The sequence below is a fragment of the Pteropus vampyrus genome, unplaced genomic scaffold (genome assembly GCF_000151845.1).
Source record: "Pteropus vampyrus isolate Shadow unplaced genomic scaffold, Pvam_2.0 Scaffold145, whole genome shotgun sequence".
NCBI classification, from domain to species: Eukaryota; Metazoa; Chordata; class Mammalia; order Chiroptera; family Pteropodidae; genus Pteropus; species Pteropus vampyrus.
This window is the reverse complement of record NW_011888926.1, coordinates 478,642-492,515: the sequence shown is the minus strand read 5'-3', so window position 1 is coordinate 492,515 and position 13,874 is coordinate 478,642. Positions and strand designations below refer to the sequence as shown.

The following is a 13,874-nucleotide window of genomic DNA, read 5'->3' as shown; positions in this document are numbered from 1 at the left end:
CCGTCTGCAGTCCTGTCTCACCGAACCCCCCAGAGCCTTCAGGAAGGCATGTCAGCACCGGCCTGTCTGTAAGGGGGCAGGGCACACATGACCTGTAGGTGGGAAGAGGGTATGTCCCCAGCTCCTTGCACCCTGCCCTTACTTCCAGGGGCCGGAAGGTGGCGTTCAGAAGTGCGCCCGGTCAGCTGTGCCCATGTGGTGACGTTTATACTTTATACTTTAGGCTTTTACAGGATGGGCCTGCAGACTGGCAAGAACCAGATTCGCATTTCACCTGCGGCTGGGAGCAAGGGGCTGCAAGGCCTCAGGCTCGAAGGAAGCCCAGGGCCTTACCGGTGAGTGCTCCGGGCCTTCTCAGGGCGGTGGCCGGCCGTTCCCTCCATCTGCCTGTTCCTGATGGTGCCAGAGCCTTGCGCCAGTAACCCTGGTTCTGCTCAACTTGAAGGGTGGCTGTGGGTGAGTCACATCCTCTCTAAGCCTCAGTGCCCTGATCTGGGGCTGGCCAGCGCCCCGCCCCTCCTGTGCTTGTCTAACGGGCTCGCCCTGCCTGGCACCTTGCCTCCTCTCCACTCCACCCCTCAACAAAGTTGTCACTGTGACCCCCTCTTCTCCCGGCCTGTAGTGTGTGAGAAACAGACAGAGACACCAAACTCAGGGAAGGAGCGCACGGCCTCTGCGCGGGACCCTGGCTGACCAGTCGCCAGCCATACTGGGACCAGTTTGGCAACAGGGGTGAAGTCTGGCTCCTCCTGAGAGAATCCAGTGCCTGGGGCTCAGCCCTATGGGCAGGCAAACCAAGGCCGGAGGAGAGGCTGCCTGCCCAGGCCCCAGGGTCCACCCGCCTCTCCCTCCTGCTGGGGAAGTGTCCTGTGTCATCATCTCCCTTGCCTCAGATCCGCCTGACCCCTTCCCACTGCCAGGCCCGTCCAGGCTCTGGGGTCGGCCCTCTCTCTCGCAGCCAGACACCGGCGCGTGTGCAGAGCGAGCGTGGAGGCCTCATCCCTCTGCTCCCAGGAAGCCTTTGTTGGTGCTCTGGGCCAGCCGGTCTCCCCTGTGCCCTTTCTCTGGGCAAGGCCCCGTGCTGTGTCCCCAGGGGCCATCACAGCTGGCACAGACCTGGCCTCTGCCCCATCAGGGGGGTCCCAGGCTTGTGACAAAACAGGGGGCTGGTGGAAGCGGGGCAGGCGGTGGGGCTGGGGCTGTAGGGAAGGTCCAGATAGGCCTAGATGAGCCTTTGTCAGGTAGAACTGTCCAAGATGGCACCTGGGTAGAGTAGTGGATGGCATGACCCACTGAGGCAGAAGGCCTGGGACAGGTTTCGTGTTCGGGGCTTGAGGGACAGGTGGAGGGTGGCTTCTAGGAGGTGACTGAATGTGTGGGTCTGGAACTAGGGGTGGGGGGAGGTGGCCTGGGACACAGGTTGGTGAAATCAGGAGAGACCCAGGGACCCTGGAGATGGCGGCTGCAGAAAAGGGGTGGCAGGTGGGCAGCCCCTGGGTGGACGGAGGAGCTGGGAGCTGGGAGAGAAGCAGGAGTATGCATGTCGAGAGAAGTGACATCGGCCAGACCTCTCAGGGTAGCTACGAGGTGATATGAGGCTGGGGACAACGTGGGGCTCAGTCTGCACACACTAAATGTCAGCCATTATTACCATACCCGCCCCACTCCGCCTGGTCTTCCCCAGCCTTCCAGGTCTCCAGCCCCTCTGTCCCCCTTCCCAGAACTCTCTCGGCAGCTCCCCTTCCTGAGTGCTGTCCTGTGTCCAGGCCCCAGGTGCACACACCATGGCACCCCCTCTGAGCCCGGCTAGGTGGACGTGTCATGGCATCGCGCCCATTCAGTGGAAGGGAACTGGCTCGAGGTGGAGAGGTGCAGGGACTTAGGCAGGTGCCGGCTGCAAGAGTGCAGAGCGGAATTCCTAGCGGCCATCCGTGCCTCAGTTTCCTCATCTGTAAAATGGGAATTACTTCAGCGCCAGCTCTCAGGGCGGCTGTGAGGTAAGTGAATTGAGGACAGTGCCGGGCCCGGAGAAAGCCGGGGCGAGACGTTGACAATTACCGTGGTCACTGGGCATGGAGCACAGGCGCTTCTGCTTCCTGGACTTAGGGGACCCCTGGAACGGGCTGTGGGGACTCTGCTGTCAAAGGCTTCCGCGGGGAAGACTCTGCCTGGAATGGCTGCCGAGCCTGAAGCTCGGGCAGACGTGGGCTCTGCCTCAGCGGAGCTCACAGCAGCCGGACAACCTGGGGGGCGCCTCGCAGCCCAAGTCTGGACCATCTGCAGTCAGCGGAGTAAAGCTCCCTCAAACGTCCACGTCTTAACACTCTGCGACCCTCTGCAGAGGTGACCAAACTAAGCCCCCGGGCGGTCAGAGGGGCGCTCAGAAGTGGAAGGGGGAGGTCTGAGGAGACGTGCTGATGGGAGCAGGGTCAGAGAGATGCAGCGCTGCGGGCTAGGAAGACGGACGAAGGGGCCGTGAGCCACGGAACGTGGGGCCTCTAGAAGCTGGAAGAGGCAAGGAAGTGGATTCTCCCTTAGAGCCTCCAGGAGGGATGCAGCCCTTGCCGACACCTCGGTTTTAGCCCAGTGAGCCTCAAGCCACATGTCTGACCTACAGAATATGCTCGTGCTGTTCCAGCCACAACGGGAAGCTAATACGGCACCAACAAGGACACCTGGGGGGAAGGAGCGACTAAAGACCCGGAGGTGACAGGTTTGACTCACAGGGTCTCATCAGTCCTGCTGTAAGCCTGGCCCCAGGGGCCCTCCGTAAACTTAGCTGGGCACTTGGATGTTTCACACAAGTCGGCCAGATAATTGAAACTTATCACTTTAACCCTCACATCCAAATGTTTTAACTGATTCTGATGGGACTCTAAATCAGTTACATACTTTGACGCCTCTTTAAACATAACTGCCCCTGTCCTTCCTCTGTGTTCAGTGACGGGGATAATTATAAACAGCGACTGCTGGGTGTAACTGAGACCCTAAAGGTGGGAGGCAGGGCCACTTGGCCCCGAATGGCCCCAGGCCTCTGTGCTACAGACTACCCCGTCCACACTCCAGGCTGACAGCTACAGTCTTGTGGCCTGTGGCTCTTCCTACCCCTGCCCTGACCAGCTGTCCCACCTGAGGGAGCCACTTCATCCCCCAGAGCCCAGTGTCCTTGCTGGTTTGTAACAGAGGCAGCCTTTTCCACTTCCGGCTGCCACGGGAGAACAGCCAGTGCCGTAGTTAGCGGACTGACATTGCAGGATTTCCATCAGTGCTGGCTCCTGAGACTTTCCAAACTTGGGAGCCGTGCCACCGAAATGCTAGCCCTTGGGTGAACAAAGAGCAGGCAGCTTTTTGTTCCAAGAGAGGGACCGAGAGGCTCAAATGGCGGGTAAAGCGCCCTGGTTTTAGCTCATATGTTTTGTGTCCTCTGTTTTCTGCTTAGATCCTGGCTCCTGGCCGTGCTAAGAGATGAAGATGCTAATTAAACAACTTGCAGACATCAAAGGGACCTGTGACCTCTGCAGTCTGAGCGCAAAATAGTTTTGAAATAATTTTGAGTTCAACAACCTATGAGAGCAAATGAAGCCTAAAGTCTCCAGCTCCACGTGGGGGAAGGGAAACCGGAGCACAGTGCCTGTAGCGAGGAGGCCACTTCACCCTGGGACACGAAAAAGGAGGCTTCGCCCTGGGCCTGAAGGACCAGTCTGCACCGACATGAGGTCGTCACAGAGCAAGGATGGGCGTGGGCTGCCCTGCACCCACTCACTCACTTCCAGAGGGCAAAGGGAGCCCTCTTAATTTTTTCCTACCCACCCATTGGCACAGAAGATAACTGACATTTAGGGCTGGAAGACACCTGCCAGGCCATCTCAGCCACGTGCAGGTGTCTGCAGCGCACGTGCCCTGCACTGGTGGAACCCCGTACCAGGGCTGCAATGCCTCCTGCTCACACGAGATCATTCCCGGGCATTGCAGCCCCCAGTCTCTCCCTGCAACAGCTGCTTGTCTCTGTCTTCTTGTGGGGAGCTGGCCAGTGCAGTGGTCAAGGGCACACACTCTGGAGCCAGGGGGGCCAGGGTCTGACCTTTGCCTTGGAATTCCTGGGTGTCTCATGAACCTCATCTTCTCCTGGGCCACAAAAAAAGCTCCTCCCCCTTTTGCCTGTTCTACCCATCCCCTCCCAGGACCCAAAACAGGGCTCAAGCCACCTGCTAGCCCCAGGATCCACGGAGATCAGCTGCCTGCACGCCCTCCCACAGGCCGGCGACGCTCACCCAACTCTAATGGCCCTCTCCGCATGCAGTCACCAGGCTCTGAGCATGTTGCCCCTGAGAGTCCTGACCAGCGCTGGGCAGGATGGGGGTGGCCACCTCCCTTGTTTTCTATTACTTTCTTCTATTAATACAGCCTGGGAGCAGCTGCGTGTCACTGGGGCTACTAGTCAGGGTGTGAAGTTCAGTAGGATCCTAAGTCTGTACCACATGGCCACTCTCAGAAGAGACAGGTGCTAGGAATTCCGTGCTCTTGAAGGAGGGGCGCAGGTAGCATGGCGCCTTTCACAGCAGCCCGAGGATGGTCACCTAGCTCTGGGCGAGGGGCCTTGGCTGCTGGTCCTTGTCCCCCAGGTGTAAGTGTTGCAGGAAGACCAGAGGAGGGAGCAGTCTCTTCTATGTAGCGGGCAGGATAGGCTCTGGGGGGGTGGGGGTGGGGGGTTCTCTAATCAGAGAGGTGGGAATGCAGGAAGGCCAGTCATCACCCATTTCCTTGGCCTGGCACAGAGTTCCCCGCTCTGATCCCCCATCTCTGCCTCCCAAACCCGGGGCGAGAATAGCTGTGTCCTCGGCGCCTCCTTCCTCCCCTCCCAGACCCCGCTCCAGGGTCTGGCTCTGGGCCACTGTCCACTGACTCTCCACCTACCCACCCGCCCTGCCACCACCTGCTTGATGCCAGCGCAGCTCAGCCCTCTTCCACCACTATGCTCTTGCTGGGAAGGGTGCAGGGCGCCTGGGGGCCCCATGCCTAGTCCTGCCCTGCTCTGGAGCTCTGGCCTCAGCAGCAGTGCTTGCCTCTCCTAGCAGCTGAGGACGAGGGGCCCGGCCCTTCTGGGCCTCAGCATGGCCTCAGAGCACTGGCAACTCGTAGATCCCCGCCATCCGCTTCTAGCTACCTTTCCAGAAAGTCCACAGTGCTGACTCACACCTTCCAGGAAGGTGTGGATGTGCCTCCTTCGTGGGGCCTCCAAGCCCACCTCTTGGCCATTTCCAGAACTTCCAAGGCCAACAATGATGGCCCGAGTCAACGAGTCAACGAGAATGCGCAGACAGTGGGCTTCCCGTCTGAGCTTGTCCCATCTGCCTGTGTGACCGGAGGTGAACCTCTGGCCTCACAGGCCCTTAGTGTTGTCTTTCAATAAACAGGGCTATGCCTGTTCTCCCACTGTGGATTTTAGGGTTCACAGAGCACCGCCAGCCAGCCCGTGATCTCTTTTGCTCCTCAAAGCCCCACTGGGGAGGGCAGCCTCCAGCCTACTCCTCAGCACGTGGCCACATCCCTCCCGTGGCCCCACTTGGACCTCGCTCCTCCCTAGATGCCTGGGCTCCTTTGAGGTCTATACGAAGACCACAAAACCAGGTGACCTCTCCAGGACCTTCAGGATCTGACCTCCATGGTCCCGTGACCCTGACAATTAAGACAGCCCACATTGCCATAAGCTCTGGACTAAACTCAGCTATTCAAGGTAGTGTGCGACCTTGAGCAAGCCAGGGAACCCCAGTGAGCCTCACTTTTCTTGACTGAGACACGTACCACCTGGCCTCACAGCTCCCAAGGCTGGCATGACGTATCAGAGTGTCACATGGGACACGTACCACCTGGCCTCACAGCTCCCAAGGCTGGCATGACGTATCAGAGTGTCACAAAGAAGGTTGTGACAATCTCAGGTGATCCGACAGCTCTGCTCCACAGGCCTAGGCAGCTGGTGCCACCCCGGGGCCAGCAGCCTGGGCGCTGTGGGAGCAGCACTGAGAAACAGGAATGAATGAACGAGGACGCAGACCTGCTTCTCCACTGTGCAGACTGAGCTCGGTGGAAGAGTACTTTCTCTCTCTCCTTCCGTCTCCCTCACAGGGCCAAGGACCCGCCACACCACCAGGCCTCTGAGCCACCCCGAGTGGCACTGGGCATTTCTGGGTGGGCCTCCCTGGAGTCTGGATCTAGCCCAGGGGCAGTGCTCAGAGTGCAGCTGACATTGTGAGCACCCTCCAGGCACGCAGGTGCCCAAGGGCGGACCATGGGAAAGTGGGCCAAGGCTTTGGCTGGGGTCACTCATGGAGTCAGGGAGCCTTGGGGCCAGGAGGGGCTGAGTACTGCTTTTACCCAGGCCTGCCAGATGACCTTGACTGGACCCCCTCCCAGGTAGACTTCCCAGCTATAACGCCAGCAGGGTGGACCAGAGAACCCTAAGATCCCTCAGCCCGAATCGAGATGTGGCTTTTTTTCCTGGACGTGGCTTCTCTCCTGAGTGGGGAGATGGATAGGGCTGCGCTGCCTGAATCCCTGATCTACACTAACGCCCTCGCCTGTGTCTGTGTTTCGCTGTTGCTTTGCTGATGCTGGGATGCTAACTGCAGGTAGAAAGGCTTTACAGAGCACGTCTCCTTACGTGCAGAGGCCACTAGACACTGGCTCTGGGTTCGTGGCTACAAACACACAAACAAAGAAATACATGTGTTTGATGAAGGGTAAAAACTTTAAAAAGGAAAAAGTGAGTTCCCATCTGGAGCGGAGCCCCCCACATTCACACGTGGCACCCGTGACCGCACTCGCGTGGGCACACCACACAGACGGACAGCCCACATACACGCGCACACGCCACACGCCCGCACACACACTCAAAGCTCCACACGCCCGCACACAGACGCCCGGCACGCCGCACAGGACCCGCACACACACGCGCGTGGACGAAGGGGCAAGGACAACAAAGGGAGTGGAAGAGAAGCGTTACCCATGAGGAGCCGCCGTTTCCCCCGCTTGTCCACATCAGCTACTGACGTGGCACTGAACTGAGAGCGCTCAATTGCAGCCTCATCCTTCTCTAAAACACAAGTAAGGGACAAACATGGAGCCACTGGTTAATGAGAGCCCACTTCCCGCGGCCCAAGACAGTCAGCCTTTCGGCGTGGCGCACACAAAGCCAACACAGCATGCGAGCCGGCGCAGCGTCCTCGCCAAGGGGCTAAACCCAGGCACCTCCAAGGTGGCATGTTCAGGGCAGAGCGAAGAGGCAGCCGGGCCGGGATGGGGTGAAGAAAAGGGGATGGCCACAAAAGGACACAGAGGGGACACAGGGCCCATCCGCACATAAACGGAGGAGGCAGTTGAGGTCAGCAGACAGGACGCATCTGCAGAGGGCCACAGAAGCAGACAGCGCCACGCAGAGCTCACGAAGACACAGGCCATTACAGACGCCCCTGGCTCGGGCTGGAGAGGCGGGCATAGGACAGGGCACAGGACAAGGGGACAGGGCCGTGAGGTCCGGTGATGGAGCAGACGCCCTGTCTCAAGAGCGTGAAAGTGTGTCAAACACTCATGCAAAATTAAGAACAAAAATACGGAGGAACAAACACACACAATAATGGATCCCATCGAACAGACAGAAAAACCAGGGGATCGATTTGGGCAGCGCTGGTTGCCTGCTTGTCTATAGAGGACTAGAGCGACACATTCAAGTGCTCGACGAGGGGTTGCAAAGAGGGGTCAGTCGTTTTAGGAGAGAGACGGAGGGCGGAGCGCATTCTGGCCGCTGGGCAGGAAGCTCCGCCCAGATGCTTCTCATGGAGGAGCACGAGGGGTTAGCGGGATTGAGGTTTTTTTTGCTCAGAGGGTGATGTGCGGAGACGTCACTCCCATGAGGGGAGCTGGGGAGCAGGGAGCAGGCAGATGGAAGGTTCTCCTGGCCGGCAGGGAGCAAGGGCCCAGGAGCTGCGTCTGGGAAGGGATTTCTAAGGGGAGGAGGGAAAGAGGCGGTGAGGAAAATTACGTGAGAAAATAGATCCAAGCGGGGCCGTCACATGCAGCAGACACTAAAAGATAAAAAAAAATAATAATAAGAAGAAAGGATGAGTCAGGTGGACGAAGACGAGATGTGTTAGACGAGGCTGGCTGTGTGTCTGGCCGGCAGCTGTTTGCGCTGGTCCAGTGGCCGGCAGAGGCGGCCCCACTGCAGACGCAAACACTGAGGGCGACTCCAGCGGACGAGACAGGAAGGGGGCCGGTGGGCCTGGGAGCCCTCCGGCAGGACAGCAGAGACAGGCAGAGGGGCGGGAGAGGAGGTTCTAGATGGGATCAGGCTGCAATAGAGACACTGGTCTAAGACCGGGTTTTGCTTCAAATTATTATTATTATTTTTTGGTTGTTTGGTTTGGTTTTTGACTCTGAAAATAATTAATGAACGTCAGTTATCAGACAAGACAGGCAATCAGGGACCATCACCAGAAAAGCAGGAGGAATGAGATAAAATGAAACCAAAAATGGCTGTTGGAGAGGAGAGACCACACAGAGGAAGGGAGAACCACGCAGGCAGCAGCACCTGGGACGACAGCCAGGGACGAGGATGGGACCGCTGGTGCCCCGCCCCGGGCCCAGCCCCTCTGCCTAGCTCCGCAGGTGCCAGGGAGCAGGTCACAGGGGACGGAATGCAACAGCACACTCTGGACTTCAGGGCTTTGCTCACTTGCCATCCCCTTTTCTGTTACTTGAAAGTCCCTCAAGAAACATCTTCCAAGTGGATAATAAGAAATGGGGCCTTGAAAAAATCACCGCGATAGCTGACTTGTGGGTTTCTAAAGTGTGCCAATATCGAGGAGAAAGAAAGAGGAGGATGTGCAAAGTTGGACGGACACCAACCTTGAAATTGCTTTTTCTCAGTTAAAAAAATTGCTGTTATCTTTGGGTGGGAAAAGAACCTGCCAGTGATCACGGCACGAGATAATCAGAGATGTGCGAGTTTCTCCTTGGAAATAAGGACCAGGAGGAAGGGGGTGTCTGAGACTCAACAGAGACTCCATGTGACAGGGGAGGTGACGGGAGGGGGCATCGCTGAGAAGGAGGGACTCTGGGTGAGAGAGGAAGTCCGGCGAGAGCCCCCGTTAGTTTGGGAAGGGAAAGCGGTTAAAACACCCAGACCCCTGGGGTCCACCGAACATCTCCCTTGGTGATCTGGACCATGGGGACTCAGAGCAGTTTTCTGAGAAAACCTCTCGGTTCTCCAGACGCTGCGCACAGCTCACGTCACTGCTGAGGCCATTATGAGGCTAAATGTGTCTGCTGTGTGTCTCCACGTTGGGGAGGAAACACCTGCGCTTCAGGAACCGAAGCTGCCCACCTCAGGAGCACACACCTTCCTCCTCCCCACAGACCACCTTCCTGGGACGCCCCCACATTGAGGAGAGGACCCGCAGAGAATCTGCAGTGACACGAAGCAGAGGCGCTCGGTCCCGGACGGCAGAAGGAACCGAGTAAGTTCCCACCAAAAGCTGCCCATCGATGCTGGGGAGACTTTTTCTTATTTCCCTTAAGCCTCCTTCTTGGGAACTGGGACACGGGAGGGGGGTGCTGGCTGGCTCCGGGGCCGCATGGCCCTGGGGGGCAGGGTGGTACGCAGGTGCTGGTGCTAGGCAAAGCTGCCTACTTACCGATGCACGTCCGACCGTCTGAGTGGAGGGCGTACTTCTGGTGGCAGCCACACATGGGGCCCGTGTCCGTGTCCTCGCAGCTGTGCTGGCAGCCTCCGTTTCCATAGTTACAGGTTACTAGTTAGGCCCAAAGTGCACATACGTGTGTATAAACAGAACGACAAGAATGATTAGTTTCTTGGTGTTGGTGGTTTCTTTTAAAGGATGGGGGAGGATCTTGAGGGCAAATGACAGTTAGAGAATAGGCATGCCTTCCCTGGACCTCAGCCCCTTGAGGGTCTTGGACGGAACTGCTCGCTCCCTAGAGGTTGCTGGGGTGGGGCAGAGAATAGACTTTGGGTCACCTGGGCTTCGGACGGAACTGGCACACAGCTGACCGTGTCAGCTGAAGAAAGGGATAATAAGCTGGACAATGTCGTCCTTCCTGGACTGCGAAAGACACTTTAAAACAGCCATCCCGATGGGGCAGTGTCTGTCAATGCCAGGCATACGCTACGAGGCACATACACTTGTCTCCTTAACTCTCGCAGAGCTGTCTGTCCTCTGCCTATGTCTTGGGGCATGTGGGAGGATGTCCCACAGATGTCTATTCTCTCTAAGTCCAAGCAGCCTTCTCAAACCCTGGCCCCTCATAAGCCCAAAGCGACATCCAGCCAGACAAAACGCAGGCAAATCAGTGTCACCTCAGGTAGTTTTGAAAGTGACCTTTTATTTAAACGTGCACACAGTTTGCAGTCCTAGCACCTGGAGGAGTTGGTGCCCTGCAGCCCAGAAACTTAAAACATGCCACAGCATCCGCGACCCGGGTCTGCTGAAGGGGGGCCGAACAAAAAGGAGCCAATCTGAAGCAGGGAAAATGATAAATTCCAGTTTATTTAAAAGAAAACACGCTGTTATCACTTTCCAGGGTGAGGGATCCCACTAGAGGAGACCCAGCATCTCTATGGGATGGGTTCACTGGGCCAGCGAGACCCCAGGGGTCTGTGACCTGGTACACCAGGGCCTCGCGGACGTCTTCCTGGATACCTCAACCACTTATCCAGAATTCTATCTACACTCTTAGTTTACAGGGCAAAATGCTAATGATGATCAAATATGCAAAAGTTAATCTCCGACTGACCGTGGTCAGAGGTGTCAAAAGTTCTGAATTGGTGGAGTCTGAATTAATGATGCTCTATCAAGATGACCCATAAGCAGGACTGGTCCCGGCGGGGAGTTATTTGGTGGCGGCTTCCTGGCGAAGGCTTCTGAGCGCTTCGGAGTTCTGTGGCCGCCCTCCTGGGGTCGCCTCCCTTCACCGAGAGGGCGGCTCGGAGCCTCCCTGGCATCCATCCTGAGTGCAGGTGTCTGGGTGAGGACGTCGAGAGAATGTCTCCTGCTCAGCATCCCAGACGCTGTCCTCCGTGACCGGAGGCTCTAGCAGGCTGCCTCTTCCACAGGCAGCTAATGCTCATCTGAAGGAGGGACCGAATTGCCAGGGTGACGTTTCAGGGACCTGCAGAATCGCTTCAGGAAACTCGACGGGGGCTTCGAGCACGAAGTCCTCTGGTCCCTTCTGCACAGGACCGTCTCTTCTCTTTGTGGTCCTGGGAGCCTGACAGCCTAGAGTAGCAGTGTCATCTCTGAAGCAGTGCATCTCTCTGCCCATGAACAGCTACTAAGCATAAATCCCAGGTGAGGGAGAGACCCAGGCAGAGCCCGTCTTGGGTGGGACATCACGTGACTTCCCAGAGAAAAGCCGCATTGGAGTGGGCGGGGGAGCCTGAGAGGAGGCAGCTAGGGCACTGCGGCCAGTTCCTTCCAAGCTCTGGGCTCGGGTGATGGCTGTGCCCTACAAGTGACTCTAAGGAGGACAAAGGCCTATGTGAGGTGACTCGAGGGTGGGCCACCAGCTGCACGGGGCATGGCAGCTGGTGGCCCACCCTCACTCCCTCACTCCCTCCACACGGTGTCTGCATGTCACGGACCCACGGGCCAAGCTTGTACACAGATATCTGGGAAGACCAAGAGAAAAACGGGGAAAACCTCTGGCCTTGGGGTGGGTCCTGGGCTCTGGATGGAAGAGCTGGGTGCGGTGCCCCCGTGGTCCGCCTGGTCCCTAGAGGCTGGCCAGGCCAGGCCTCAGCCCCCAACCCAACTCCAGATGTAGAATTTATGGACCTCAAGTGACCTGAAAGGCTAGAGGGACAGTCTCAGAGCTGACTTTACACTACTCTGCCACGTTAACCACACAGAGGGAACCAAAGCTGACGGGGTGGACAGCCATCTACGTGGTCCCTTCACAGGAGGGCTGCAGGGCAGTCACCGCTCTGGACCCCAGGATTGTGGCCAGACTCTCCACACACCTTGGCAATAGCCGGCCACCGAGCGGGGAGGGAGGGCTGCTGCCTCTCTCCCGAGCAAACGTTCTGGGCACGGGCTTGGCTCCCCCCTGTGGCACTGGGGTAGGGGGAGTCTTCACCGCTCGCGGGGCCTTGCCTTGTCCCCGACCGCTCAGCCCTGGGCGGCCCCTCGGAGATGCTCTCTGAGGGAACTGTCCCCTCGTCCAGATGGAATTACCGCGTGCGGGGTCGAGTCCGCCGGCCCCGCCACTTCCCGTGCAGCTCCCGCCGCACCCAGCACCCAGCTCCGGCCTTGGCCAGAGCGGGCGGCAGCCCGTCTGTCCTGCGGACTGAGGGGATGCGCTCCCCTTCCGGCTGGGCCTGTGGACCAGCCTGCCCACTCCGCATGTGCCCGTCCTTGGCCTCTGTCCTGAGGGAAGGCGGATGACCCGACGCGGGGGCCGGGAGAGCTGGAGTTGTTCACTCTCTGTGCTGAGGTCTGCCAGGCGGCAGGATTCTCTGCAGCTAAAGGAATCCATCTAAGGAGAGGACGGCAGGGCCGTGCTGGAGTCCCGGGGCTGCAGCTGGCATTTCCGAGTGGTCCTGACCTTGGTGACAGCACACGTGATTATCTCTGTGACCCCACAGGAGAGGAGTGCGGGCCCACGCTCAGGCCACACTGGGCACGAGGAAGCGTCTTCGCTTCGGGGAACGGATGAGCTCCCTGGAGACAGGGCCTGTGTCTGATGCGTGTGGGTGTCCAAGACCTTGGTGACTGTCTGAGGAGGCCACAAGTTGGGAAAGGTGTGGCAGGCGCACAAGGGAGAGCAATGGCCGCTGAGCAAATCACGGTGACTAAGGGAGGTGGACCGAACCAGGGCCGTGTCTTCTACACAGGACGCAGGGTGGAAAGCAAGCCATTTGCTTCGTGAGAGCTGCTCAGCCTCAGCCTCCCCTGCAGTAGCCAGGCTGGGGCTGCTTTCCGCACTGGGAGCTGGCTCCGGGCTCCCCCGTACCATCTCCTGCATCAGGAAGTAGGCCTGGTACAGGGCGCTTGCCTCTGGCCGAGATGGGCCTGCTCGCGCCGGCCTCCCTCGGCTTTTCGCAGCCACAGGGCAGCAGCACATCAGCCTGGGTCTCCACTGCCCAGCGAGCAGGGGTCTCATCCTGCCATGCCCCGTGCAGCTGGTGGAGGCCACGCGGGGGCGGGGGCTCCTGAGGACCAGCTGAGGGTGTTTGGCCATGGTCGTACTTCATTTGTTGGCTCCCACTCCTACTGGGGAGCTAGATGTCCACACTCAGAGGATGCATTACACATGAACCCTGCGGGCTGACTGCTGAGCTGGCCCTGAAATGGCCCCCTCTAGCCAGAGGCCTCATCACCCCAGATCTCCCAGGGCGGCACCATTACGGCCTTGCAGGCGGGGAGTGCGAGTTCTGAGCTTAGGTCCTGGAAATGGGGTCAGCACAGCCTGGGCCGGGACCCTCCGCACCAAGCTCCTTTCCTTCTCTGTGTCATCCTGTTATGAGGGCTGCCCCGGCCTACCAGAAACCAAGCTTTAGACCCCCGTGCCGTAGCCCCTCCATGCCCACTGGAGAGCCTGGCCCATGAGGCTGGCATTGGGGAAAAAGAAGGGGGTATAAGAAGCACGGCAGGGTCCTCAAATAGGCCCCTGCATCAGACCTAGCCCGGCTCCAGGGCTGCGTCGGTGGCGCTGTGCCAGGTGGGGAAACTCCGAGCCTGGGGTTCATGGGCCCGGCCATCGTGCCCACCCCCGCCTCTCACGGGGCCTTCCCTTCCTCGCCACCCTGAGGGGCTGAGAACCCTCCCTGGGCCACATCCAAGCAGACCGGAAGACCCCCC

At 58.7% G+C, this 13,874-nt stretch overlaps 1 protein-coding gene across 1 annotated transcript in view; it reads right to left on the bottom strand.

The window, feature by feature from the left end:
* Positions 1–13,874, bottom strand: part of SCUBE1 (signal peptide, CUB domain and EGF like domain containing 1) — a 126,495-nt gene that overhangs the window by 43,861 nt on the left and 68,760 nt on the right. The window contains exon 6 of the mRNA XM_023535896.1: positions 9,690–9,806. Coding sequence (XP_023391664.1) covers positions 9,690–9,806 — 117 coding nt within the window. The remainder of the gene's footprint in view (positions 1–9,689; positions 9,807–13,874) is intronic.